At 46.9% G+C, this 25,089-nt stretch overlaps 1 protein-coding gene across 1 annotated transcript; it reads left to right on the forward strand.

Annotated features, from left to right (window-relative positions):
- Window positions 1–640: 640 nt before the first annotated feature.
- Window positions 641–24,680, forward strand: LOC135804636 (cyclin-G-associated kinase-like). Its single transcript, XM_065318550.1, has 18 exons — window positions 641–2,049; window positions 4,276–4,309; window positions 5,094–5,193; window positions 5,443–5,492; window positions 5,775–5,923; window positions 7,187–7,309; window positions 7,985–8,133; window positions 9,706–9,822; window positions 10,304–10,393; window positions 10,751–10,880; window positions 11,861–11,943; window positions 12,985–13,178; window positions 13,692–13,828; window positions 16,032–17,250; window positions 19,681–19,826; window positions 20,314–20,439; window positions 21,313–21,360; window positions 23,915–24,680. The coding sequence occupies exons 1-18, from the start codon at window positions 2,014–2,016 to the stop codon at window positions 24,017–24,019; spliced, it is 3,036 nt and encodes a 1,011-aa protein (XP_065174622.1). The 5' UTR covers window positions 641–2,013; the 3' UTR covers window positions 24,020–24,680.
- Window positions 24,681–25,089: the final 409 nt, after the last annotated feature.

A 25,089-nucleotide genomic window follows, 5' to 3' on the forward strand; every position in this document is an offset into this window, starting at 1 on the left:
CTGTTTCGGGCCCGAACCGCCCACACCCAATGTCCATTGCCAAGTATGTGATCGGTACTTCTCTCGCCCATCAGATGAGAAGCGTCACAAATGCTTGGCAGAACGGCAGAAACCAGTGTGTAATCAGGCTGGCGCTTGCCAGTGTCGTCTCTGCCAACGTTGGTTCCGCAGCCCCGGTGGATTGGCTACCCATCGGTGCGATCACGGACCTGCTCCCAACATCGAGCACCCCGGCAACCCGGTCACTCCGCAGTGCAGCACCTGTTACCGGAGTTTCAAGTCCAGCAGCGGCTTGGCCAGACACAAGTGCGACCGCACGAAATGAAGGACAGTGTCGGAAAGGGCCGACTTCCCGTTTGAGTGCCCTTGCCAAAGGAAGTTCCGACTACGTCACCATCTAGTACGCCATCAGAAGTGCTGCTCCTCAGCCTCTTCCACCCCTCTCCCCTGACGGGGACCATGTAACCTATCAAGGCAACGTGTATCAAGGTCAAGGTGTGTGTGTGTGTGTGTGTGTGTGTGTGTGTGTGTGTGTGTGTGTGTGTGTGTGTGTGTGTGTGTGTGTGTGTGTGTGTGCAAGGCCGTCACAGCCGGGGCGGCCACTTTTTCGGCCGTTTTTTTTTTTTTTTTTGGAGCACATTACAACAAAGCACAATGATCGCACGCGCAGCTTAGCGCAAACGTGACAAATCCTTGTCCCCGATCGTGGTTTGTTGCAAAAAGTCTTTCATTGCAGTTACACTGAAATGGCACCAAATGCCTGGAAATGGTTGCAATTGGCTTCAATTTTTGAATTTTTTCCCGGGGGAGGGTAATGTTTGTCCCCGATCGCAGCGTCTTCTTCGTTTGTTGCAGAATCAAAAAGACTTTCATTGTAGTTACCATACACTGAAATGGCACCAAATACCCGGAAATGCTTGCAATTGGCTTCCCCGCCTTCAATTTTTGAAATTTTTTCCCGGAGAGGACCCCCCTTCCATGGCCGCCCCACCTCCAAAGTCGGTGCGACAGGCCTGGTGTGTGTGTGTGCGCGCGCGCATGTGCGTGTGTGTGTGTGTGTGTGTGTGTGTGTGTGTGTGTAATCTGGTGGTAGCAAACATGTGTGGTTGTGAACAGCTTTGGGATTGCTGTACAGCGTTCAAGTTGTATTCAGTTGCTTGTCAGTTCCGGACCGGAGACCGGATCCCAGATGTTTCGTTGTGGTCAAATATGGTCAAGAGAACAGCATTTACATGCATGCAGCTCCCTTGCTCTCAAAGTCTTGCATGCAGGCATGCCTTTTCTTGCCGCTGGCGTGAACAGGGCTCGTGTTTGGGACCACTGCATTTTTTTCTTTCCCCAAAGTAGCGCTCTGGTGTTGGAAGACAGAGTTAAAATCAGGGAGTAGTACAATACAAGTATTGTACTACTCCCTGGTTAAAATCAGGGGTTGAAATAAGCAGGGAGTAGTACACAACGGTAGAGGACGGCCTAGGCTATAGTATAGGCCCTACGAGCGTTTCCATGGTTTCTTTCGCTCCCGGCCGAGCTAGGGTCTGTAGGGGAGTCTACGTACGAGTCCGAAACGAGTCGTAAAACATGCATGGGTTTGCTCGCGCTCATACGGTACGAGCGATCACCTTGACTCCGCACCGCCGTGACCAGTTGCACATGTAGTTGACCGCAAGAGGTCGAGGGTAGCGTTGAACTGTGTACCCATTTCTGTTTGTGGCTTTGAAAACAAAAAATGCAATTGTTAGTACTTTTCAATCATCAGAATAATGATTATAGTGTGCAAAGACAGCTATATGTACTAGCTGTCTCCTATCAACATTATGGAGTTTCAGGGCTATTGCATTGACGCGGTCGTCTGAATATTGTGGCGATCCGGAGGAGATCACTCAGCAGATCAGGCCTTTCAGATTTCGAACATATCAGTTCCGGAAAGGAAAGAAGAGAAGATCGAGAAAGCCACAGGCCAGCTTGTGTTGTTAGACGTCTTGAAAACCGCGGACCTGCGAGAAGCCAGCAGCCATGGATTCTAGTGGTGCAGCAGCCTCACGATTACGGGTGAGTTTTGCTTGTGGCTTGTCATTTCCGAAATAACTTGTCTCCATATTCTAAACACGTCAATTTTGATTCGATACCAGTCACATACCTGTATCATGCAAGTCAGATGCAATACCGATCCCAATGGGCCATGGCCACAAGATACATTCGTCATGCAGTGATAACCCTGTCTGATCACCAACCAATAATAGTTGATCCAAGTATCTATTCAGCTACACATGCTCCCCTTGCCAAACTTTGAGAAAGGAATCATTGATATAACTAGTTAAAGGGGAAGTTAAGGCAAAAATTAAAATTTCACCAGTTGTAGTCTTCGGGGTGCTGAGTCGAATGGTCTTGGTCCGAGAAAGCTGAGACGCTCCCTTCCTACTTGAATCCCAATCGAACTCGCGCACTTCCACCGAAACTTTTCGTTCTTATAAAAGCACGGATGACCGCGATTAGCCCATATGTTGTAGTCTTTTGGACGCTGAGTCGACTGGTTTTGGTCCGAAAAGGCTGCGATGCAGCGTTCCTCCTTTATTCCCAATCGAACATGGTTGAACAAGCGGTCACGTGCTCCTGGGTGCCCAAATCACCTGGTCACCACACCAGCAGGCGACAACTTTCACACCAAGGTTCAACTCGAGTGACAGGACTGCACCCAAAAAAGGTCAAACAGGCTAGTAAGTTGTACCCTGCAGGCACGGTGACCAGGTGATTGGCGTACGCAGGAGCACGTGACCGCTTGTTCAACCATGTTCGATTGGGAATAAAGAAGGAACGCTGCATCGCAGCCTTTTCGGACCAAAACCAGTCGACTCAGCGTCCAAAAGACTACAACATATGGGCCAATCGCGGTCATCTGTGCTTTTATAAGAACGAAATGGCGCTTTTAGTGACATTTTGCATACAAATCCCCATCTAGTAGGGCGCAGTCGCCCAGTTTCGGTGGAAGTGTGCGAGTTCGATTGGGATTCAAGTAGGAAGGGAGCGTCTCAGCTTCCTCGGACCAAGACCATTTGACTCAGCACCCCGAAGACTACAACTGGTGAAATTTTAATTTTTGCCTTAACTTCCCCTTTAAGATCGACAGTTGGAAGAATGTTGAATGTCCTTATCACAGATCACACAGGTAGTTTATAACAGCAGCAGAATAGTTTCAACAATGCTTCTTACCGACGTAAAGCGGGAAAGCCAACCAATTAGCAGCAGCAGAATACAGTAAAACTATCCTTATCCAAACGCCCCCAATCCGGGTACGTCTTCTTTCATGCAACAAGTAAACATGATGTATAATTATGTAAATTTGTGTTCTTAGGTATGTGCAATTCCAAGTTACGGGAGGGAGAGAGAGAGAGAGAGAGAGAGAGAGAGAGAGAGAGAGAGAGAGAGAGAGAGAGAGAGACATTGGTAGGGATTGCACATATAGAGAGAATCTCATTGGATAACTAAAGGTACAACTACAACAGTGCATGCAAGTATTTTTCTTCAGACTTTTTCCCTTTTCAACACCCTCAACTAATGAATACATAATATGATTTGCTTTCATATTATGGACAGTTGCAACTTCATAGTTTGAGGGATATGAAAAGGAAAAATCTTGTTGTTCTACTTGGAAGGGGGAGGGGGAGGGGTGGGGGGGGGGGGGGTTGTCAGATTGAGTTTGCATGCAGTCCGACTTGGCTAAGGGATTCCTTGGCTTACTCCAAAAAGGTTGCTGAAGGTGATCTACGTGAGTACATAACCCCCAGCGTGTGCAACTGCCTCCGTAATCTCTATCCAGTGCTGCGACAGCAGAACTTCACATCACGTGATATGGTTCAATAGGTTACGCTGGCAAGCAGCGCAACGCGACCACAAGCGAGTTGAACCCAAAGCAGTGTTGCATGCAACCCTGTATCTATCATGCGCGTCGCAGACCCGTAGCTGGAGTTGCACACTCTCGGGGGTTGTGTGCTCTTGGCAGTACATGTACCCTTGAACTGAGTCACGCATGCACTGCTCAATCTCATTTGCCACATCTGAACACATTCTATCAGTTTTAGTGCCGGGTGTATGCCGTAGACGTCTGCAGTGGCTGCCATAGAGGACACTTGGGCATGACCAGTTTTATAGCGAAGAAGAGATACAGAGAGTGTATGGAATGGTGTGAGAGGCCGAAAATTATTGGTCTTCTTTCAATCTCTGCCCTGTATTCCAGCTCATGTTCGTTTTTGTTTTGTTTCCGAATGTCCACTCGTGCAGGGCTCGTCGAGCGGGAGTGCCGGTGCTCCAGCTCGTAAGTACCTCTGCTCGAGTCCTTGGCTTACCGTGTTTTCCGCAGTATAAGCCACACCCAGATTTTTGTGTCACCAAATACAGACATCTACCCGGTATATCACGGTTGATTTGCCCTTCGTAGTATAAGCCGCACCGACCTTTGGGGGGGGGGGGGGGTGAGTTACGAATGTTTAAAGTGCGGCTTCTGCCCCAGAAAATATGATATGTGCTGCTCGGGGTAGTAGTCTGGATTTTTCCCCAACTGATTGGCAATCAGGTGGCGCAGAATGCATTGTAAATGTATTCTACCAAGCGAGTGCATGCTTGCGCTCATATCCAGCCGATGGTGGTAATTCATCTCAACGGAGACGGATTATCAGTTGGGCCAGTGCTGGCTACTTCCCTGCTGTCGGCTGCTATCTACAGCTTGGTCAAATGAGCTCACAGGAAGGCCGTGAGACGCTACATCAGATATTTTGAGTCCTGGTGGTCTTGGCCTAAGGCGCACTGCTCCGTGCTTCAGATTGTGCCATTCCAGGTTCTCATCCTGCACGGCTGTAGAATGACTACATGTGTGGTGCCTATTACCTTTCACCACTTTCCCAGCAGTCAAGTACCGGTATGTGCTTGTACAGGTGCTTGCAGTAGATCAGTTAATCTGCTCGGCCAGTGGAGCTGTGTAGTGGGTACTGTGCTACCAGTGCATGCATTGCAATCACAACATTGATTAGTCAATAAAGTTCATTCTGATGTTTCTTCAATCATATCACACCGCGCTGCATCTATCTTGTGCTACTGTACAGCTGAGCAGGGTGGATCTTCGCTGTTCGGCATGGTCAAAGGCAGTGCTGGAAACTTCATGAAGAATATCAAGGAGACATCGACAAAAGTCATCACCTCTGTGTAAGGTCACAACTCTGGTTTTTAGTTCAGTTGTAGTTCAATGCCTTTGGTATATGCTTGGCAGTATATACCGTGCGAGTACAGCTGCCCATTAATTGCAGGATGTCAACGCAGAACTATTTACCAGTGCTAGTACATGTACCCAGATTGGCAGATTGCTCGGCAATTGTTTGTGTCTACTCTTTTACCTGATCCACTTGACATTGACATTCCGCATTTTGACATTCCATGTATTTTTTGGTACTGCAGAGTTCCGAAAGGTGCTCTGGACATCAGATATGTTACTTCAAGACTTCTGGGTATGTTCACTGCGCTGTATACTGTTATACCTGTCGTGCTGATGACCTCTACTTGAAATAGTAATGCCGCATAATCCATACGGTGTTCCTTGCTGTGCATTCTTCATACCAGTTGTACAATGTACATGTAAAACATCTACCAATACTTCTCGCTTGCAGTGGGTATATCCATTTTTTCTTTGCTGTTCATGTCATGCAGCAGTTCTTGGCTGTTGTCCTCACTAAAGTGTAGCTGCAACTCACCTGGTATTATTTTCTCTCTTTGTCTTCGCTTGTGTTCAGTAATGTCAGCGCCAGTGGAAGGACTGGAATCCGTCATGCGCAACCCAATCGACGAGATCCTCGAGTACATCACTGCGAGATATGATAATGACTTCATGGTGTTCAATCTCTGCAGTTTGCAGTACAACAAAGAGCGACTGAACGGCAATGTAAGTTCCTAGTGTGAAAATCTTGATCGGAACAATGGCATCGCTAGGAAAACTGTGTGCAGAACTACAGATTGACCCAAGACAAACCTGTAGTTTATCCCAATGAAGCGTTTGCAATGGCAATAATCCTCAATCATTTTATTCATTTTCTATTTTATTTCACCGTCCAATGGCAGAAGCCAATGCAAAGGAGGGGGCATTAGCCAGCCATGGCAAGAGAAGGAAAAAGAAAGAAAAAAGGAAAGAGCATAATAATCGGAAGAAAAGAACGCATCAGCGGGGTGAAATTTATCACTATGTTGACCATGTGCAACTCACACTAGGATTGCTGTCTGCTCAGCTAACAACAATAACTCAGATCACATGGTGCAGTGTTCATGATGTCCAGAATGCTATGTCTAGGCCTTGTTTTGGCAAGCAAATGACTAAAGTGCAGCACTCTCAGAAGAAAAATGGGCAAAGCTGTAGTAGATCCGGACTGTGCAACAAGTGACTTCTCTTCTTTGCGACTGCACTGTATGTTCATGTTCATGTGCAAGAAAATGGAGACTAACACACTCAGGGAGTTTTCTACTCTGGGATTTAGGATGCCCTAACATATATACGTATATGTGTACATGTACTGGTTGTTGGCAGTGAAGGGGAAAGACCATCAGACTCTTCTACGGCACGTACACGCACGCACACCGCACAATCTCAGGACCTGGTGTTTCTTGTACTGGTTCTAGGAAGTAGTGAAACTCACTGACCTAGATTATTATTGAAGACTATTCTAAATACACTGTGAGGTATACCAGTTGCGCAGCAAAAGCCCGCACTCGCACGTGCTATCGAAGGCTAGTAATTTTAAGGTATTAGAATAGTCCAACCAGCTGAACACAGCAGCACGAGAAATTACATGACTAGGTAAACACTAGGATCTGACCCGTATGATCAACAATGTAGTTAACAATGATGAGAGTGTGCTCTTAACGTAATTGAGCGGCCCAGATGTTCCAATCAATTATTTCTAACATGCTATCCTTGCAACCCAATCTACTTATCTATCATGAACAATGTAATACTTGTACCACAAAGCAATACAGTGCACTAGACTCTAAATACATGACACCACAGTCATCAGTGTTAAACCAATGCATGCAAGCAAGATCAGCAGTTATCCTTCAGTAGCTTGAGTCACCTTCATAAGGTGGTGTACTCGTCCTTCCCATGTTGATCTGTTGTCATCGTCCTTTTTGCTTCTGCCCTCCCCAATTTTTTCAGGTGACAGATTGTGGTTGGCCAACAAAAGGTTCTCCTCAGTTTAGTGATGTCATGAACATCTGTCGCCAAATTCACGTATATTTGGACACGAACAAAAAAGGTGCTGCTATTGTTCATTGTGAGGTGAGCGACGAGCCATGATGAATTAGTGGGCATGCGCTATGGATGTGATTTGCGGAAAATCCTGCATTGTTTACTTGCTGCTTGTGTTCAGTGTGCATGTATGTATGTGTACATTTTAAAAGAAGCATGTACATGCACGTACACTTGCCCTCGGTGAAGTCCGACGCAAAGTGCACATCTGACGCCCTCAGTTTGCACGGCCCTTGACGCCCTGGAAGTTGCACGAATCCTGTTGGACATACCCATGTACAAATATAATGATGTAACCAGAACTGGTACAGGGTGCCAGTTTTGCCCTTCGGGTCGGATCAGTTCACCAAGCGCAACTTGGTGATTTTATTAGAGGCAAAGAGATAAGAGTAATGATGGTAAAACACACCTGGCAAAATAGCGATACATACACGCCTGTCCACACAATGCTCTCTAAGTTGCAAGTTCTGGCAAAGAGCATTTATCACCATTACTCTGCTATAACATAGTGGCGGCTAATATAATGCTGCATTGGAGTGTTCAACGCCATTCTGCAAAGAGATTGCTAACACTTCACAGGAGATAAATGATTGTTTAATATGGAGCAATTCTGTCAGTACTATGGCTTTGAAGTGTTTTCCTTTTTTTTATGCAGTCTGAAGTCTTGTTCTGACCTCCACTGTGACATTTTGCTCCTCGCTTCAGGATGGAAAGGCACTCTCTGCCGTCGCTATTGTTGCCTACTTCATGTACATCGGGCTGTTCAAGTCTCCCCTTGCTGGCCTTAAAGTGTTCTGTAAGCGGCGTTTCCCAGACGGATACAAAGGAGAGCTTTTGCTGCCATCACAGGGCAGGTGAGGAAAGAATTATGTTGACTCTGATTTCAGTTGACTTGAGCCTTCTACTGCCGACAACTCTCTGTCATGCTGACAACTCTCCGTCATGCTGACATGCTGACAGACTCCTTTGGGTCATGTTCATGTAGGCATGGTGACTTGTGTGAAAACAATGCTCTTGGACAAAATGTCATGTACACACCATTTGACCAGTTGACGCCCATCGCCGGAGGCGATGATACTTGATAGCGATGCTACAGCAGAAGCCATAGCAACTTGTGCTGGGATTGCACCATTCAACAGCTTGCAAGGCTGAAGAATTGACCGCCACTATTCAGCCTGGTCTACACCACACAGCTATGGAGTGGCTTTTGTTGTCCAGTGAATCCCTACTTTTTGGTCCTTATTCATTTTTTTCCCCGCACACACATCACACCACATACTCTGGCATGCACTGGCTGTTGGTAACCACCCAGGAGAATGAAAGAAAAGTCAGGAGGAGTTTGAGAAAGAGAAGAAGGACGTGTGTGATCATAATCGTCGGGAATCGAACCCGCAACACACACACACACACACACACACACACACATACACACACGCACACATACATACACACACGCACACACACACGCACACACACACACACACACACACACACACACACACACACACACTTGTACTTATTGTACTTGTTCCCGTAGCTATGCAGAAGACGTTACTTCAGTAACGTCTGGCGCTAGCCAGGGTCCACACAGCTTTAATTTGGTGTTTGTTTGTGTGTTTGTTTGTTTGTGTCACGCCTGGCGCTATCCGTATCTGACGGCAAAAAAGCATAGGATGTTAGGATGTTATAAATTTTTCAATTCTCCTTTTTTTCAGGCATATCCTGGGATTCGAACCCGCACTATCGCCCTACATGCATTCCCCCATACACTTCGCATTCATACCCATTCTTCCTAGTTGCGTTACGTTATTATCTTGCGTTTGAAAGCCCTATTTAAATATTGCGGGAAGCTGTATGTGGCCAGCTGTTTTATGGTACGGTACTGTACGGGAGACGGTGTCGTATTACCCTCGATCGTACCTGTCCCGTCCCTATCCCCTACCGTACCGTGCCATCAAAGACGGCTGGCCACAATGCATATACAGGTAACTCAAATAGGGCTTTCAAATGCAAGATCACAATGTGAAACAACTTGGAAGAATTAGTATGATTGCGAAGTGCATCGGGGGATGAATGCTTTTTTTGTCTAGGTCATCAAGGCAAAAAAGCATAGCGTAGGGCCCTGAGCTTCCAAGCTCTCTCGTTGCTCACTGCCAAAACTGGTCACGTGGGTCTCCCCGGGAGAGGGGAGAGAGACTCAAGGAATCTTGGAAAGATGACTCAATTGGCTATTGAACCGCCCAACGGCCGACACCCCCTGAAATCCCCAACACACACACACACACACACACACGAACACACACACACACACACGCACAGACACACATGCGCACATACACTTAGTAATACGTACTTAAATTATGATCTTGGCATGGATGGACATGCAACTGTGTATGAGTGAAGTATTGCTGTTTGCATCTTGGCAGATATTTGCGTTACTGCTACCAAGTGTTCGGTGGTCCTGAGCAGTCCAAGCCACGCAGCCAGAGTGTTATTTTGCGGCAGCTATGTTTGACAAGCATTCCAAAATACAACCTCAACCGGTACGTGCGGCACAGTTGTGTGTATTGTTCATTTGAGCATAACTTTGTCATGCACCAGTGATGGCTATTGAGTGGTGGCAGGGCTAGAAGAGGACATTGTCCTTTATTTTTGTTCTTGTGAATTCCCGTAAATAGATTGCTCATTACTGTGATCCGTTCATGCTCCTGGTGCATTGCCAGCATTGCTGTTGTTACAGGATGGGGTTTATCCTGGTGCATTGCCAGCATTGCTGTTGTTACAGGATGGGGTTTATGTATGCACCACGCATCTAGTGCATCGTCACATCTATGCAGGTCGTGTGTTGGATCTTGCGCTGGTTTTGCTCAGCAGACGCACATGCGTATTGTCCTTTTCTGGGGTCTTTGTGTGGTGCGCATGTCTTACGGCCCTGTTCAAATGTGAGTGGTTTCTATTTGTCTGTATTTTGTCATGTGCCGACTTCTCTGAATGTATTTCCTTTTGTCTTTCACTTGGTTGCAGTACTGGCTGTACACCTCTCGTTGAGGTGAGCGTATCTGGCAAGCTAATCTGGAGTTCCCCATCTAAACAAGACCCTGCAGAAATGGGAAAGTAGGTTCTTGTTTTTAGGAAATTCATACTTCGAAGTATAAAATACCAGTATTGCTTTGACGGGAAGGAGATCTGAGAGAGATCATCCCAATAGTGTGATGTACTTCTGTGTTCATTCACCTTTCCAAGTCCGTACCTGGTACAGCTGTTGCCAAGAAAATCTCACCTAGACATTGCAAAGGCCACACCAGTTTCTACACAACACCGGTACTTTTCAGCTCGCTGTATGAGAGTGCAAGGTCGTATTTCTTTGCCGACAAATGTTTGTCCAACGCTTTGCATATCTGGTAATGTTCTGCTTCAGAAATAAGCCTAGTTCTTGCTTCTTCACTATTCCTTTCCTTTTCTGCACAACAGAAGCTACACGGAAGAAGATAGTGTCATTGCTATTCATTTCAACTCAGTGGTGGTTGAGGGTGACGTCACCATAACCGTTTCGCACAGCCGCTCACTGCCCAGTTCCGTCAGCCGAGGCATTAAGAAAATGGTGAGTTTTGTCAGGGTCTGCTTTATATTATTCAGATATCTCGACCTCTTTTGAGGAGAAACAGTTTTACAGAAGAGCTGTAGAGGTACTATTTTTCTGTCCTATGATATTCTCTGGCGTGCAGAGACCCCAGAAATGATACACACTTACAGTCCATTTCAAAACTATAGACGCGTACCTGGGCAAAAACCGTTATGCCAGCATCTATACCACATAAAATCTGTGATCACTTTGTGCATAATTTTTTCCAAATTGGGCGTCTTGTTATCCAATAGTTTAGAAACTATATGAGAGTAATTGTGGAGCGGACCTGAGCAATATTCCGAAAACTATTCTCAAAAAGTTCCAGCCAAATTTGAAATATTTCAAAAACACTGCGCGTCTATAGTTTTGAAATGGACTGTAGCGATACTTTCGTATTTCATTGTATTAGCCGCAAAGCTCTGACAAATTCAATTTCTGAACTTTCTAGCTCTGGTAAGTACAACATAATCCGTAAGTGTCCCTCCAAGCGATTCATTTCTGGGGTCTAGCCATCCCAGAAAACAACTTGAAGCAGAAACACAGCACTCCTGCTGGACAAGTTAAATGTGCGTGTCACTTTCAAGGCTGAGTCGACGATGCTCGACATGATTTCAGTGTGCTGACCATCAGGGCACTGATTAGACTCAAATCCCACTTGTTTGTTCTGTTGGTGACTGCTTCACATGTATTTCTGTATTGTGAGAGGTTTGTCTTGACAAGAACTGTGCTGTGTGATAATCCAGCTTGCAGTAGACAATTTTAAAACTAGAACCTCGGGTGAGCATCAGAATCTGATGTTGTCTGTTCCCTCTGTCACGTACCACCAGTATGACTCGCTTCACACAACTGTATATCTATTATGGCACTGAATCTCTTTACTACTGGTCAGTTTATACCCTGGCAAAGAGTACCGTCTCAGCATGCGTGCATGTTTCTGTCATGTTTGTTGTCTGTAGAGTGTTAGCCCATCCCTCATGTTCAAAGCTCAGTTTAACACAGCTTTTGTGGAGAACAACTGCGAGACACTGACATTTAGGAGGTGAGAGCTCTCTTTGATAAACCCAGTGCGATGCACGTTTGTCTTTACCCTCTCTCTCTCTCTCTCTCTCTCTCTCTCTCTCTCTCTCTCTCTCTCTCTCTCTCTCTCTCACTCTCTCACACACACACACACGCACGCATGCACACACGCACGGACACACACACACACCTGTCCTAGCCTAGCATACAGCTCCCTTGGCGATGTTGCCCCTAATATGGGAGAGAGTTGATAAATCAGTATTTTCGCGCAAGGCACCGCCTTTTCGCTGCATTACTGTCCACAGTTGCAGCTGAGGCAGACTTGAAGCAGTGATTGCAGAAAGTAGGGTTCTCTCCAAAGCAACATAGCGGGGCGCTGTGCCTTCCTTCACGTTTCGACCGCCCCCTTTCAAAATGAACGCGCCACCCTTCAGAGTGCTAGCGCCACCATTTTATATGCATGATGATGAGTACATAAATGTATCATGTTGCAGCACAGCATTGTATGAGTCATTGCTTGCCTTCCTATAATCATCACTTGCCCCGGAAAACCATACTCATGGCGGGTTCCAGTGGCCGGTGAATAAAAACATGGAATGGAATTTGGTCGGTTGTTTGCTGGTGTGAGTGAAAGTAGCTGCCAAAATAGAGGTAAAAGTCACTAAAAATGGGTCGGATGATCCCCCCTCCCTTCACTTTTGTTCCGGCTATAACCCTGGAAAGCACAGCGTTGTTGAGTGTAGCACGGCCTACCCATCTTGGCAATCATTCAGGTCTAGCTGACAATGCTGATTGTAAGGCAGGAGTTGAGCATTCATTTTACGGACCACAAGGCCATGCACACTCCAAAGCCACCGGCGGTTGCTTTGCCCACTGGCATGCCTCAGTTGTTCTGTTCCTCCACTGGTAGTGATGAGTAGAGTACTTGGGCTGGCTTAGTCCAGACTTGCTCTCGAGTGTACGGCGATGTCCATGGAGAGCGGCACAGGGACTGTGCGGTCTCTGGATGCTTGTGGCGTAACTTGGCTCTGTGTTTGTATTTGGGTCACGCTGTCCGTCGTAGATCTGATCTTGATGGCATCGAGAGGAACGACACAAGGTTCCTGCCAGCATTCTCGGTGCTGGTTGATGTCGCGTGCAAGCCAGGGGATGGCCACCAGCAAGTGTCTTCTTGGTCCAACACCTCTGTCAGGCCACGAGTGCCCCTGATCTGCTTCGAGACAAAGGACGAGCAGGAGATTTTGCTCTCTGACTTCGGTTAGTCTCTATTAATACGTGACATTGCTTCTCTCTCTCTTTCTCTCTCTCTCTCTCTCTCTCTCTCTCTCTCTCTCTCTCTCTCTCTCTCTCTCTCTCTCTCTCTCTCTCTCTCTCTCTCTCTCTCTCTCTCTCTCTCTACTCAATCTCTACTCAATCTCTACTCAATCTCTGGATACCTAGCTGTTTCCACCTTATTAAATCTCATCAGTGGAGCTACGATTGACTGGCAGTACTGATTGCAATGAAGTCTACACAGTAGTGAGCAACAGCGTTCTTTAAATAGGCTCAAATCATCAAAGTCAGTATCTATCTACAATACTACATGTATCCATCTATCTCTTCGTTCCCTATCTCTCCCAATCTTCACACTGCTCCTTGGCGTCTCATTTTTTCTCCGTAGTGACTTATTTGAACCGTGTGTGCGTGCGTGCGTGTGTGTGTGTGTGTGTGCATGCTGTGCTCCGTGTACCTCTTGGTGCTACTTATCTATCACTCGGTGGTGTTGTGTAGCTAAGATAGATGTGACTGCTGCGCATGACCTGCTGGAGATGTACTCCAGTGGTAGTGATGGTGTACACGGGCCTGGACAACAGCCTAATCTACTGAGCGATCTTGGTAGTGACTGCTCGCCGCAACCTGACTACAAGGTTAGTTGGCCTTACGCTCTTCAGCCGGTTGGTTTCTTGTCGGTTTCTTTGTTATTGGCTGTTGCTTCAAGTATAAACTTATAATTCTCTTACCTGTTATACAGGTTCAGGGCATATGATAAGAAATTCGAAGTGCTCGGACGGCATGCCCTTTCATTTCCATTTTTGGCCGGACATGTCCGGACGTATCTTGCTGCTTTTCACTTGCTCCTCGAATTTGACGCACACCGCGCATTTCAGAATTTCCACCAATTGCCGGTCGTCTTTCTGTCGCTCGTACCTCAGCCAAGCGGAGGTACTCATTTCCTTGTCACTATCGGAAACCCACTTGTCACAAGTAGACGTTTTCGCTCCGCGTGCTACTTTCTTCGCCGGAGCAGAGCTCTCACCGTCACCCTTCCTCTTTCCAAACATTTTGACAACGGCTCAACTCTCGTTCACCACTCGCAAAAGTACTGTAGTCTCAGTACATTTACAGATCTACGTGTACTCGACACCAACCGACAAGTGCAAGCGCGCTTCAACCAGCCTGCATGCGTGGCCTGATATCCGGCTTGGCGCATGACGCCCACGCCGGCCCAAGCCAGCCCTAACCCTGATCACGGGCGTACTAGTTAGTGGTACATGTACGCACGCACTTGAAAACAAGCACACATCGCGAGCATGCACACAAATCACTGTACTTTTGAAGTAGTTCGATTTTTTCAAAAGCGCCTGGTCAAAGTGTCCGGACCCAGTGTTTTTGGTCCGATTTCCTCCGAAAACGTCCGGAAAATGTCCGATGTCATGTTATCATGCCCACTGCAGGTTATAGTTACAGTTGAACATCGATTATCCGCACGTCGACTATCCGACCATTCGATTATCCGTAACAGTTTTTTTGGGCGCACGTGCCGTAGAGTACGCACTGTGCATGTAGTGAGCCATTTAAAAAATACGAAAATTTTGAAAAGTAAAAAGGTCGTGCGGCTAGTAATAACCACTGAAAGTGTGTTAGTGACAGTTTTTTCTTATCCGGAACATTTGCCTTATCTGAACACCGCCTGACAGTTGTCTGCCCAGAGGTGGTCGGATAATCGATGTTCAACTGTATGTTCGAAGGAATCCGATGCTGTGAAAAAACTAGTACTGTATAAGCAGAAATTTTCGGTGGTGTAATATTTTCGGTGTTCTCCAAAATCGGCGGTTCGGTGGAGGGAAATTTTCGGTAAAACCCTTTTTCCAGGTAAGTGTACTAGTACTATGGCTGTGTTTACATGAGAAATTTCAACCCGGGTCGAGTTCAGCCCGGGTTGAAAGTCTGTACGATAGACAAAAGAGGTGAGCGTTTACATGAAGACAGTTGACCCGGGTCAAATACTGATATGCCGCCAAAAGTCTACTTCTACAGTCCTGTATGGTCACGTGAATCCGTTCGCGCGAAATTTGCATCTGCAGTGCTGTTCAAACCTGGCGCGAGATACGCACAGAAGTACGTTTGTACGATTTTCTTGACCCGGGTTGATTCAACCCGGGTCAAGCGCAATGCGTCATGTAAACGCGCCATTCACTTTGTGTACATGGCGGGTTGAAATCTGACCCGGGGCGAACTCAACCCGGGTTGAAACGCTTCATGTAAACACAGCCTAAATGTATACAGTACTGGTAGTACCGAAATTTTCAGTGCGTTTTATTTTCGATAAAAATTGTCGGCACCGAAAATAAAACACCACCGAAAATTTCTGCTTTTACAATATGTCATGTACCCTATAATAGTGCCTAGCCAGGTGTTCTCATTGCTAGGAGTGCACAGCACAGTTGTGTACTTAACAGTGTACTCCTGTGTCTAATGTATCTACAGTCGGGGCGTGGCACACGGTCCAGCCGATCCGATCCTAGCGAGACCTTCTTTCTTCTTCTTCTTCTTCTTCTTCTTCTTCTTCTTCTTCTTCTTCTTCTTCTTCTTCTTCTTCTTCTTCTTCTTCTTCTTCTTCTTCTTCTTCTTCTTTTTTCGAAAAATTGACCGACCCGATTTGTGAAATGGTTTTTTTTGCTAATAGTGTTCTTTCCCAGTCATTTAATCCCTTTTGGCTAGTGCTACGGGCTGATAGTACAAGTTCACAGGACGTGCCGGTAGTAAATGCTTGGGGTAAACTGATTTCTCAGCGCTGCACACAGGCATAGCAATCCGTTTGTTTCTGCTCTGCTTCTTGTTCCTGTTCAGCCACAGAATGACGGTTCCAATCAAGATGTTGACAGTCTACTCGGCCTCAACTCCCAGCCCGATTCCCGTGCACTTAGTGCTATCTCCGTTGATGGTGGTCGTGGTGGTGGTAGTAGTGGTGGAACTGTTGCAGTGGACCTGCTGGGTCTAGATGAGCAACATACAACTGATAACAGTGCTACCAGCGCCGACTTCAGTGAAGCACCAGGAGTGAGAACATCGACGGCGAACGACTTTCTTGCCTTCAGCCCCAGTCCTAATTACACATCTGTACCATCGGCAAGTCAGCCCGCAAAACAACCACAAGATTGTCAAGCAAACGACTTGTTTGGGATATTTTCAGACTGCTCTGATCAGTCGTCTGCCCCGAATACTGGCACCAATGCTGCGAGCCTGCTAGGTGACTTGACGGATAACGCAACGTTCCAGCCTGTTGCAGCTGCTGCTGTTTCTAGTGGCGATGGTGCTGGTGCTGGTGATCTGTTGGGTGGCATGGCAAGCACAACAAGCCATCAGCCAAGCTCAGCCATGTTCAGTGACCTAATGGGTGGTGACCTGATGGGTAGTTCTTGTCAGCAAGCTGCGCCGACTGTAGCACCCAGTACCTGTACAGCTGGTGAAAACCTGATGGGTGGTGTGGGTCAGACTGGCACATCTATCAACGCGTTTGCACGTCCCAATCAGCAGTGCACCGCCGGGAGCACCTTATCTGGATTGCCCAGGCACGCCCCAGGCCAAATGTCATTCGGGCAGCCATCGTTCGCCGGCATGGGACCTCCCGCGGCGGCGGCCGGAGTGGGCATGAGGCAGGCTGGCGGATCTCCGGTCTTTGCGCGAGTTGCTCAGGCAGGCGCTGGCGGCACTACTCACTCCCTCGACCTTGGCACCAAGACCGTTGGCATGCCATCATCGGCTCACGCCCAACCGCAGGTACAAGCGTTAAGTCGAGGACGCAGCGCTACCGTGGACGACCCGTTCTCGCAACTTAACAGCTTCTCGTCGGATGCTAAGCAGTCCGTGTCCCAGTCGGACAGGAACCTGAACAGATCATCACCGCTGACGGTGCCGGCAAGTAACTCCAGCACAACCGATGCTGGCGATGCGAACATCCGTAAGCCACGCTCCGCCAGCGCAAACTTTGAGAACACTGGCGTTGGCTCACCGTACACCAGCGTGATTGGTAACCGGGGAGAACGAGGATTGCGAGCAGGACCACAGGGTAAGCATGTTTGCCAGTATTTGCCATAGCATGTGTGCTGATTGCGTTTAGTGCTCTACAATAGGGTTGAAAACTTGAAATGTACAGCACTCATATACCCAATCTGCGGACAGAACTGTTTCGTCCTTTGTGGACTCATCAGTGCAGTACAGAGAAAATGAGGCCGAACCTGATAGCAATAAAAAATATATTTTCCAGACTTAAACCAGGCCCGAACGTACCTTGCCAGAGTGCTCAAACTGACAAGTCAGTGAGCTATACCAGTATCTTCCTCATGTTGTCGCAAAAATCATGACGAAATAATGTACCGTATTTTTAAAGGCCCCGCAAGATCGCCCCGCCACCTTGTCGACCCTTCATGGTCTGGGTTTTGAGGGAATGGCATATGAGCCAGTTTTTGACTGTAACTACAGTGTAGGTTATATGACACATACACTGCACGCACTGTTCATGCGGTGCAGTCAATCCATATTCGCATCACCTCCGGGCGAGAGCAAGCTCCACACCACAACAGTGGCCTGGTGTTGGGCCACGACCTTTGGACAATTCAGGTCGCCGGTTCTACTGATTTTTATTATCTTCATTGCAACGGGCCCTTTCTCCAGCTGCAAATCAAGATACTTTAACACTTTGGTGAAATGCTGGACAGGTGCTAGTGTATCACAGTCATGGAATCTGTGATGAAGACCCAGCCTATGTTTGCAGGTCATGCACCCTTCGTTTTTCTTTGTTGTAAATATATCCCGTATGTCAGCGCCTTTAAAGCCATGGCCTTATATTCGAAGCACTGCTGCTTTCCGAGCTATTTTAGATGCAAAATGACTCACCCACTACGCCAAGCCATAAAAGTCAAAGTCCACAGAGAAATTTCCATCTAAATCCACTTGTTCACCCTTCCTGCTGGGCTGCAAGTTTGTTAGTATAGTACTTATCCCTTCATTTTCACAAAACATACTTCAAATGTCATTATGAAATTTTCATTTATGAAGCCCATGGCTTTATAACTGAGACTGGCTTTATAATCGAATATACAGGTAGACTCCCTCTAATTCGAATACGGTTTAATTCGAACATTCCGTGTAATTCGAACTTTTTCGTCGTACCGATCTTCTGCAAGTCACTTCAAGTCAAAATCGAATGCATAATTCGAAGTACGAAAAGTGCGCCGGTTGGATAATTCGAACCCAGTCTTCGTACAGAAGAGCTGTTTACAGTACATTGACTATGTCCTTTGAACGCTTATTTCGAAGTGAGATTGAGTTGCTATCCTTGTAATTCGAAGTTCATTCTTTTCTTCTTCTCTAGCCAAGAGTAGCTCAAAAATCGATTGATGGTCCGCTGCAGGATCGACTATAGCGTTCAAGAAACCCACCTTCTCTCGAAATTTGATTCAAGCCCGTGCTAGGCAAATTGCAAAGGTTTGATTGAAGACGACTTCTTCCAGGTGGCTGACTCTCTTCGCGGATCTCGATGGCCTTTCTTGCCGCGCCAGCTCGTGCGCGGGGATGTTGGCGAACAACAACACTATTGTCGTAAATATTGTCGATGCCTATGCTCCACTTCCGTTCTTCAGAACGACGTGCTGCTTTTCGAAGGCCTTCAAAGTTCATGACGCGGATTAGGCAGCGCAGTTCTTTTCCGTTGAAATTGTTTCAGGAAAGCTGCAGTGACTGACAACTTACTTCTTCACTAGAAGATGAAGATAATGTCAAAATGATTTTGTGTCGATCCAGTGTTTTGATGATCCGTTGTACAAGACCGGTTTGACCACCTATGTTTCGTTGATGCAAATAAAAATGTGCAAAAAATATTCAGCATGCGATTTCAAGCATTTTGACATACATATCAGTGCATGGGGCTGCATTTGGATAATTAGAAGTTCTGGATAATTCGAAGTTAGGGCCTGGCAATTTGAGGTTCGAATTAAAGGGAGTCCACCTGTACCTCCATGGCTTTAAAGGTGCACACATACGGTACAACTCCGAGCGAAATTGAAATCCAAGCTAAGTGTCCCAAATTGCTTTCTAACAAGACATTGTGCTAATGAGTACCGTAAAGGACCGTTGACCCCCCTCCCCCTCCTCTCCCACGTGCTATGTCGCTTCCCAGCTGGTTTTTCACCAGAGGGCGGGAATTAGATCAAGTCGGTCAAGCGCAGTATGATGTACAACAAAGCAGAAGATCAGACTTGGCATGCTGGATTCTGCACATTTTCATCCTGTACTGGCACGTATTACGTACAGCAGTGCATTCGTCGGTTCAACACCGTATTTCACTGTATACGCCGAAGTCACTTCCCAGGCAGAAATTCGACAGGGGGGGGGGGGGGGGGGGGGGGGGCGGAAATTATAGAGGGGACGGATCAACGGTACTTTACGGTATATCTTCCTATACAGTCTGCCATTTCCTTGTCTGGATTTGTCCGAACAGGTGTTGCACCCAAGGTACAAAAGAATGCTTTCGATGACCTGCTTTCAAGTCAGGGTTTCCAGACGAACAAAGGCAATCAAAACGTCTCCCTCAAGGCTATGCAGAACAAAGAGCTGGAGAAAACCATGGATCCCGTCAAGCTGAAGGTCAGTTGGGAAGTATATGCTCGGTAGTGTTCAATTGCCTTGCCCCAAGTAGCCCCACATGTACACGCCAGCTGCATTTGAAGTGATCACCATAATAATGCTCTGCCCCAAGGAAGCATCATGTGCGGCTGGTGCCAGAGAGGAAGAGACAGCACACACCATGATGACACTGGATTATGTGCCCAAATCATACTTGAAGCATGAGCACCTGAACCAAACTTGAAGTTTGCGTGCAAGTCTTATTTTGCCTAATTGACTACATTTTACAATCAAGAAAGGTCCGTTGGACGCCATTACTTTTTGGAGGCTGAAAACGTTTTCTAATCGTTGTAAACATATCAAGACAGGCAATTGATTCAAGTCGGGCTTCACGGCCACTTCTTCTAGATTGCCGACATTTTATATAGGCAGATCAACTTCTTTTTTTAATTCCCCTGTCAGCCAACCGTATAGCGACTGTACCCATGTATTGTGTGATTCTGCATAGATCATGCGCTGGACGGACGGAAAGCGAAAGAACATCAGAGCCTTGCTAGCTGCACTGCCGGATGTTCTGTGGGATGGTGCCACCTGGAAGCCTGTTGGCATGCATCAGCTGGTGCAGCCGAATGAGGTCAGGCTTGTGTGATGGCTTTGACCATGCTGAGAATGACGTCTTGTGCACTGCAAAGGATTTAGTTACAACAAAGATAAAACAAATCCTGTAGATTTCTTCCTCTCTTCACTCTATCAATGAAAAATGCCTGTGGCGGAAACGTTGACTTCAGTTTAACTGACTCGCCCATCGCACAAGCGTTGCCGTAATCATCGCAACACGTTTCCCATACGTGTTAATCTCAACGGCTTGTCAGGGACAGCACAGTTAATTGGGAACTCGTGGCCTGGCACGAGGGTAACATGGATGCAGCTAATGGGATTTCGGTCTCCCGCGAACCGTGAAATTTAATTTATTTTTTTGTCAGGGACAGCACGTCGCTAATGTATCTTGTTCAAAGACAGAGAGTAGAGAGAGAGAGAGAGAGAGAGAGAGAGAGAGAGAGAGAGAGAGAGAGAGAGAGAGAGAGAGAGAGAGAGAGAGAGAGAGAGAGAGAGAGAGAGAGAGAGAGCTTTCTGTGACCAGTCTTAGCAGCTCGAAGTTTGTTTACTTCACTCATATTTAATGTAGAACTTGTTGGTGAGATTTCCGTGCCCAAAAGACCCCCACTTCTGCTGCGAGACAAGTCACTATAACAAGTTGCAAACTAATGAATATCTTGAGGCAAATCCCCACATAGCACGAATTAGGCAGTATGGCCCTAGCCAATTTTAAACTCAATTCATGAAGAAAACTCTATTGCAAGCTGGTCACTTGATGTGTTTTGATAACACCAGTTGCCAGTACCTTCAACACATTCTGCATTATAATGCCAACCTGTTATACTGCTGTACCCAATAGGAGGGCTCAGGCCATAGTCTGTTCCTTCCTGGTTTTGAATGTTCAACACAGATCAAGAAGGCCTATCGTAAAGCTTGCTTGGCGGTTCATCCTGACAAGGTTGGTGATACTGTATGTTGTGCTGAAATGATACAGGGCTTGAAAGTGCTGCTTTACAAGCAGGCGGGAGTCGAGACAATACTGACTGTTGGATCTACTTGAGCTTGATTTTGGATTTTTGTGAATACTATAGATCCATGCATGCTTGGGCGATGTCGTTCACAGTAGGGTGTGACACATCCACCGGTACTGACTGGACTGGGCCCTACCTGTCGGTTGGGGAACCCACTCCTGGTGTAGAAAAACCACACCAGTATGCGACGCGAGGGGCCTACCAATCAGATGCTGCACCTCACTATTTTCTGAGTGGATCCAACTTTGACCCAAAAGTGGATGTTTGTTGGCTTTTTGACGTCCTCGCTTTCAAGCCCAGTTGTTTGTTGGCGCCACATTGTTTACCTAAAACGTCAGAATAGAGCCTTTCCACTTGGTAAAAGACGAAAGAGTGTTGACGTGCACACAACCATTCCATGAAACCAATATCATTCCCATGAGATGTTTTAGTGAAGCTGTTTTCCTGTGAGCGGCAAGACGTAGCATTGTTTTTCTTTCTGGTTTGTGCTGTTCCAAATGTAAAGGCCATCTTTCTGATGAACGTTTGTCCTTCATCAGAGCAGCAAAGTCGATGATCATGCTGTGTGTGCAATTTTTGAACTTAGGTGTCAGATCTAGGAGGAAGATGTGTTCCTTGTATGTGGTCCTGCTTTTCAGTCTCGTATTCTCGTGGTTTCTAATTCTTGTACAAGTATGATTGTCCTGTAAACTTTTTTTCTTTTTTTCCGGGGAAGGACAATTCTACCGGTATAGCTACACCTCCTTGACGGCTTGTTTGTGCTGCTGCTTTACCAACAGAACAGATTTGGTGGCATTGATAAAGTACCCAAGCTCTGGGCCTCGGCTCACAAGGATGTTCCACCATGTGCGTAGCATACCGAGCCTTCCAGCAGAGTTGGCATCATCCGCGTACCACTCCTGTAGGGAGCCACTCTCCGATGCCAAACGTATCAGGGGAACCATGCCCAGTGCATACATTGGCATGGCCAATGGATCCCCCTGCGTAGTCCCTTCGTTAGAGAAGAGTACCTCTCCATCAACATAGAGACGGGCAGACTCTCTGTACTTGTTGATCAGTGTGGGAGCCAATTTCGGGCATAGGTGGCCGACGTTCCTCAAGCAAACATCGCGAATCAGCCTGTTGAACGCATTTGACGCATCCGCGAAGAGGACACATCTTGCGTAAATGCCTACCGCATGGCATGAATTGCAGCCTCTATGCCAGCTTCTTGGCTGCCGCACAGCTGAAGACATCCAGTGGCATCTGCAATGGCAGGACCCAAACAGCCCAGTATAGCCTTGCCTACGATTCGCCTGACCACTTCTCCAATCCCAATAGGTCTAACACCTGGCTGATTGTCGAGTGGGATGAGGCAACAGGCAATATAAGCTTTTAGTGATCCAGGGTCAACATATGACGATGTTATGTGGCGTGCCATGGAGGCCATGGCTGAGCAAAGTGAATCGGAAGCTTTGCCAAAACTCGTGCACACCCTCCTCCAGGCCGTAGCATCTATTCCCGAAGGACCTGCAGCTCCATGGGTATTGAGTACTACTGCTCTCCTGCCTGCATCCACAGTGATACTGGAAAACCGAACTGGGTGTGGCTGGGGTGGAAGAGGACCCGACATAGCAGCTGATGGGTGGAGAGGTTCCGCTGGTGGGTGCCTAGCCTTCAGCAGATCTCGTACTGTCTCATCACCAACCTTGCTGTTGAGGCTGTGAGCTCCACCGGAATTGTTGGGTGAGAGCATGCGGCCAGCGGCATTCAGCTTTCCATTGTAGACCAGAGAGGCGAATTGCCTTGCACTGTCGTCCGTAGAGGAGCGTGAACGAGGCTTCCCTGTGGCATCTCTGAGATGACGCTGGATGGTCCGTGCCTCAAGCATTAGCTCATTGATGTCTCCCTGGTCCCGTAGGGCCAAGTTGCGTTGCAGATGGACCTTTTGCTCCTTCTGGCCCACGCACTTGAACGGCTGCTGCAGCGACAGCATCGTCGCAACCGTGATAGCAATTCCCTCAGCAGAGCTTTTGTCTGCAAAACTCTGGAACAGAGATGCTAGGAGGTTGACAAACCTTGAACCTTTGTCATGTAAACTACTCTCTGCCGTAAAAGCTGGATGTGCAGATGTGTAGCATTTGTGAACAAAATCCTTTGGATTCAGGAATACCATACGCATTCGATTAGAAGCTCTTCTCGAATATGAAAACTCTCTTGAATACCGTAATAGCCCCCCCCCCCCCCCCCCCCCCGCAACAACCGTTTGAAATAAGAATGAAGCCCTCTCGAATATAGGTGCGGACTACGTGCAGCCTGGGGCAATGGGTAGTGCCATGACAGATTTTATAGTTAGAACTACTACCACGCTAGCTCTAACTGTTGCATGATTTGATCAACCACACAACATGCTGTTATCCTGCGTGTGTACTTTTGATCTGGACAAAATTGAACTGACCATTCTTCTCTACCTGTGTGTGCCCCTGGGTTCTATTTGCGTAGCTGAGTGGGCTGCCAGAGGAAGCACTGGCCAAGGCCATATTCGTCGAGTTGAACGAAGCGTGGAGTGCATTTGAGCAGAACAAGGATATGACACGGGTGGCGTAACCTCTCTCCCGATATCCGATCTGCGGTCCAGCGTATGTCGTCTATTCTTGTAGCTTGCTCTGTGCACCACGCATTCCCTATTTCATAGTTTACTCCGTCAATCTTTTAAAACAGTCGTTTTCGGTTCAATTACGAAACTCTGCAAAACACCCTTTGGACTGGTTCTTGCTGCCACCAGGTCTTCTTTTACATTTTGAAATGATTCATTTTAAAAATTAAAAAAATTGCCGTACTGTCTCAAAATGGTTGCAAAAATGATACTATAAAATCACCACGCACTATCATATTTATCCCACCTCGCCAAACAAGGTTTCAGATATCTTTCCGCCTGGCTGGATGTCTATCTGTCAGATGCCCTTCTTCTCAACTTAATCCAAGAGAAGCAGACTTGATCACTGAATGCAACACGAGTTGTTTTATGTACGAGAAAAACAAAAGCTTATAATGATATTTTCACCAGGAACCTAACATAAATAGTTTGCAGGCAACCTAACATGGTCGCTTTTATACCACACTATTTTGATGCCTTTTATGTCATTATGCATTGAATTCTTCTCCTGGCTTGCACTAAATCATTGTCGGTTTCTGCCTTTTTGATCGGCATGAAATCGGTCAGCAGTGTGGTATCAGTCGGCTCGTTGGAACTAAAATTATGTGCACTTTTTTTTGTTGCAGGATCATGTGGCAAAGCTGAGTGCATGACTGTAGTGGCTTGCGTGGGTGGCTAACTTTTAGGCTATCAGCCCTGCCCACCACCAGCAGCAGCAGCAGCATGCATCTGAGTTCTGTGCATGGACTGCATGTGTACTGTATTGCCTGTGTTGCGTAGTGTGTGTTTTGGGTGTACCAGTGGTACTTGAGAGTTGGTTGCTAATACTTTGTACTGTAATAGGCATTGGCCTGGGGTGCATGTAACATTACATAATTATTATAATTAGCACCTCGGAGCATCCAGACTCCCTGATCGTGTGTACGCCCGAGGCAAGATGCTTGCGCATGTCCCCTCGATAGGCCTCTGCGGCCTTTGGACAATCCTTAAATAAAAATCAATCAATCAATGTCAGTTGTTC

Source organism: Sycon ciliatum, chromosome 1 (assembly GCF_964019385.1).
Source record: "Sycon ciliatum chromosome 1, ocSycCili1.1, whole genome shotgun sequence".
In the NCBI taxonomy this organism is placed as follows: domain Eukaryota; kingdom Metazoa; phylum Porifera; class Calcarea; order Leucosolenida; family Sycettidae; genus Sycon; species Sycon ciliatum.